Source organism: Camelina sativa, unplaced genomic scaffold, assembly GCF_000633955.1.
Source record: "Camelina sativa cultivar DH55 unplaced genomic scaffold, Cs unpScaffold00886, whole genome shotgun sequence".
Taxonomy (NCBI): domain Eukaryota; kingdom Viridiplantae; phylum Streptophyta; class Magnoliopsida; order Brassicales; family Brassicaceae; genus Camelina; species Camelina sativa.
The window spans coordinates 1,902-5,804 of record NW_010922011.1 but is presented as its reverse complement, the minus strand read 5'-3'; the positions used below and the strand labels follow the sequence as shown (position 1 = coordinate 5,804).

Sequence of the window (3,903 nt, the reverse complement as noted above, 5' to 3'; positions counted from 1 at the left end):
TACGCCGGAGGACTTATCAACCGCCGCAGTACCCACTACTGACCGCCGGTGGTATCACTTCTCCAACCAGCCACTGCGTAGACCCCCATCCGAACAGTACCTGGCCGCCGTCCGTACCGCGGCCACCGTCCGTACAATCACCGCCGTCCGTACAGCTGATATGGCCGCACAACCTGGAGAGCCGCTTCCACCCTCGGAAATCGGGGAAGTCTTAGCCGAGATCCGGACTCAAGTAGCCCAGCTAGGGAACCGGCTACAATGGATCGAGGATGGGCAACGGCAACCCGTGGCTCGTGGACCGCCTATCCAAGATCGCCAACGACGCTATGAACCGGATCCAGTAGGGACGTCCGAAGAAGACGATGGCCCACCCTACCAAGGTAGGCACCCTCGACGTCGGGACGAGCATGAGGACGATCAACCCTACCGTCCGGTCGAACCGGGTCACAAACTCACGGCCCCTACGTTTGCCGGAAAAGTTGATCCGGAGGCATATCTCGACTGGGAGGGACGGATGGATCATATATTCGCCTGTTACAACTACCCCGAACCCAAGAAGATCGCCTATGCAGCCGCCCAGTTCACGGACCATGCCCTTACGTGGTGGGATCGTTCCGAAGCTGACCGTAGGAGGAACGGGGAACGCGCCTTACCGCATTGGGAGGCCATGAAGAACGAGATGAGACGCCGGTACGTGCCACCGCTGTACCACCGCGAGCTCCAGCGAAGGTTCCGCAAGCTGTCCCAAGGAGCCAAGAGCGTTGAGGACTACTATGAAGAGTTCGAGCATCTTCGCAACCGGCTGGAGGTCGAAGATAGTGAAGAAGGATTGATGGCCCAGTTCTTGGACGGACTACAAGACCGCATTGCGCGGAAGGTAGAACGTTTATCGTACAACTCGTTCGATGAACTCTTGCACCTAGCAATGCAAGTCGAACAGCAGATCAAGAGAAAGGCCAACACCGTCCACCGCTCTCGCGCTCAAGGAACGCCTAGTTGGTCGCCAAACTCGTCCCCTGGACCGGGAGGGCACCGCGGACAAGAGAAGTCCAAGGCCGTCACCATTGACTCACGGTTCAAACCAAGGGACCAGAACAAGGACTCTCGTACCGACCCCAGGCCGCAACCGACCGAAGGACGTAGCCGAGACATAATATGCTTCAAGTGCCAAGGTCGAGGCCACTACGCCCGAGATTGTCCCAATCCGCGTACCATGACCATTACCGCGTCGGGGGAGCTTGAATCCGAGGACGACAACGACCCTGACGAGCCGAACGATGCTAAGGAGGTCGAGGAAGCCGTCGCCGAGCCTGACGAGGGAGAGCTGCTTATGATCCGACGGGTCCTTAATACTAGCCAGTGTCCGGACGATACGCACCAGCGGGACAACATATTCCACACGCGATGCACTGTAAGTGGGAAGGTTTGTGGCTTGATCATTGATGGTGGATCTTGCACCAATGTGGCAAGTTCCTACATGGTCAAGAAACTTTCTCTTGGTACCACAAACCATCCTAAACCCTACAAACTCAAATGGTTGAATGACAAGGCCGTGGTCCCAGTCACCGAACAGGTCACGGTCCCGTTTAGTGTAGGCCCCTATAAAGACCAAGTCTTGTGTGACGTGGTTCCGATGCAAGCTAGCCACCTCCTTTTGGGGCGTCCTTGGCAGTTTGATAAGCGGACCTCTCACTGTGGCCACACCAACCAATACTCCTTTGTGCATGATAATAAGCGTATTTGCCTAAAACCATTGAGTCCCACACAAGTTTGTGAGCTGCAATCGAAAATGTCTAAGGAACCGAGCACTAAAATGAACTTCTTGATTAATGCTAGCACGGTTAGGAGATCACTTAGTGACTCCACTTGTCAAGTCTTATTGATGGTCTTTAAGGATGTTGTGAGTATAGGTACGGAGCAGGACGCCGTCCCGGCCATGATCAGACCGCTCCTACGACGGTACCAGGACGTGTTTCCGGATGAATTACCGCACGGTCTACCACCACTTCGCGGCATTGAGCATCAGATCGACCTTGTACCCGGAGCCCAGCTCCCGAACCGTCCTGCCTACCGCGTGAATCCCGAAGAGGCCAAGGAGCTTGAACGCCAAGTATCCGAACTCATGGAGCAAGGATACGTCCGAGAGAGCCTTAGTCCGTGCGCGGTGCCAGTCTTGCTGGTACCTAAGAAGGACGGGACATGGCGTATGTGCGTGGATTGCCGGGCAGTAAACAACATCACCATCAAGTACCGCCATCCCATTCCGCGCCTAGACGACATGCTTGATGAACTCAGCGGTTCCACCATCTTCTCCAAGATAGACCTTAAAAGTGGCTATCATCAAGTGAGGATGAAAGAAGGAGATGAGTGGAAAACCGCGTTCAAAACCAAGCAAGGTTTGTACGAATGGTTGGTAATGCCATTCGGTCTATCTAATGCTCCCTCCACCTTTATGAGACTGATGAACCATGTCCTTAGGGTCTATATCAATAAATTTGTGGTTGTTTACTTTGATGACATCCTTGTTTATAGTAAATGCCTTGAGGAACATTTAGAACATCTGTCCTTGGTCTTGGACACTCTTAGGGAGAACAAACTGTACGCTAACTTTAAGAAATGCGTGTTTGGAGCTAACGAGCTAGTTTTCCTAGGCTTTGTTGTAAGTGCGCAGGGGCTTAAGGTGGACAATGACAAGATCAAGGCCATTGAGGAGTGGCCGACCCCGACCAATATCAGTCAAGTCCGGAGCTTTCACGGCCTGGCCAGTTTCTATAGGCGGTTCGTACGGGATTTCAGTTCGGTAGCTGCACCACTTACCGCCACCATAAAAAAAAGCGTTGAGTTCAAGTGGGGACCGGCCCAAGAAGCAGCCTTCCGCGAGCTCAAGCACCGGCTGACACACGCGCCTCTATTGGCCTTACCGGATTTCAGCAAAACCTTTGAAGTGGAGTGCGACGCGTCCGGAGTGGGCATTGGAGCCGTATTGACGCAAGGAGGCAAGCCTATTGCCTACTTCAGTGAGAAGCTCAGCGGACCGACGCTCAATTACCCAACCTACGACAAGGAGCTGTACGCCTTAGTCCGCGCGATGGAGACTTGGCAACATTATCTATTGGCCAAGGAGTGCGTCATTCATACCGACCATGAGACGTTGAAGCACTTGCGCGGCCAGACCAACCTGAAGAGGAGGCACGCCAAGTGGCTGGAGTTTATCGAAACCTTTCCTTACGTCATCAAGTACAAGAAGGGCAAGGAGAATGTTGTGGCCGACGCACTTTCACGGCGCCATACGCTGATCACCACCATGGACGCACGGATCCTCGGGTTTGAGCACATCAAGGACGCGTATGGTTTGGACCCGGACTTTGCTGAGTGCTACCAGGAACATGGTAAAGGAAGCTATACCAAGTTCTTCGTACATGACGGGTTCCTATTCAAGGAGAGGCGCCTGTGCATCCCGGCCGGATCGACGTGGGAGTTATTAATGAGGGAAGCACATAGAGGAGGGCTCACGGGGCACTATGGCGTAGCCAAAACAATGGCCATCCTGAAGGAGCACTTCTATTGGCCTAAGATGAAGCGCATGGTGGAGAAATTCTGCGGTAGTTGCATTATGTGCCGGACGGCCAAGTCCACCACGCGTCCCTATGGCCTGTACACGCCCCTTCCGATCGCATCAAGTCCGTGGGTTGACCTATCTATGGATTTTGTCCTTGGTCTACCACCGTGCGACAAGAAGGACGCTATTTTCGTGGTCGTGGACCGTTTCTCCAAAATGGCCCATTTTATACCGTGCAACAAGACCAACGATGCCATGCACATCGCCAACCTGTTCTTCCGAGAAGTAGTGCGGCTACACGGCCTCCCCCGTACCATTGTGTCCGATCGCGAGCCCAAGTTCCT

The 3,903-nt window shown here is 53.9% G+C and overlaps 1 protein-coding gene across 1 annotated transcript; it reads left to right on the top strand.

Annotated features, from left to right (window-relative positions):
- Nucleotides 1-160: 160 nt before the first annotated feature.
- LOC109131630 lies at nt 161-3,389 on the top strand (the record flags this gene model as incomplete). Its single annotated transcript, XM_019242797.1, has 2 exons — nt 161-2,098; nt 3,125-3,389. Coding segments are annotated over exons 1-2 (2,203 nt in total), but the record flags the coding sequence as incomplete, so codon positions are not given.
- Between the last annotated feature and the right edge of the window lie 514 nt (nt 3,390-3,903).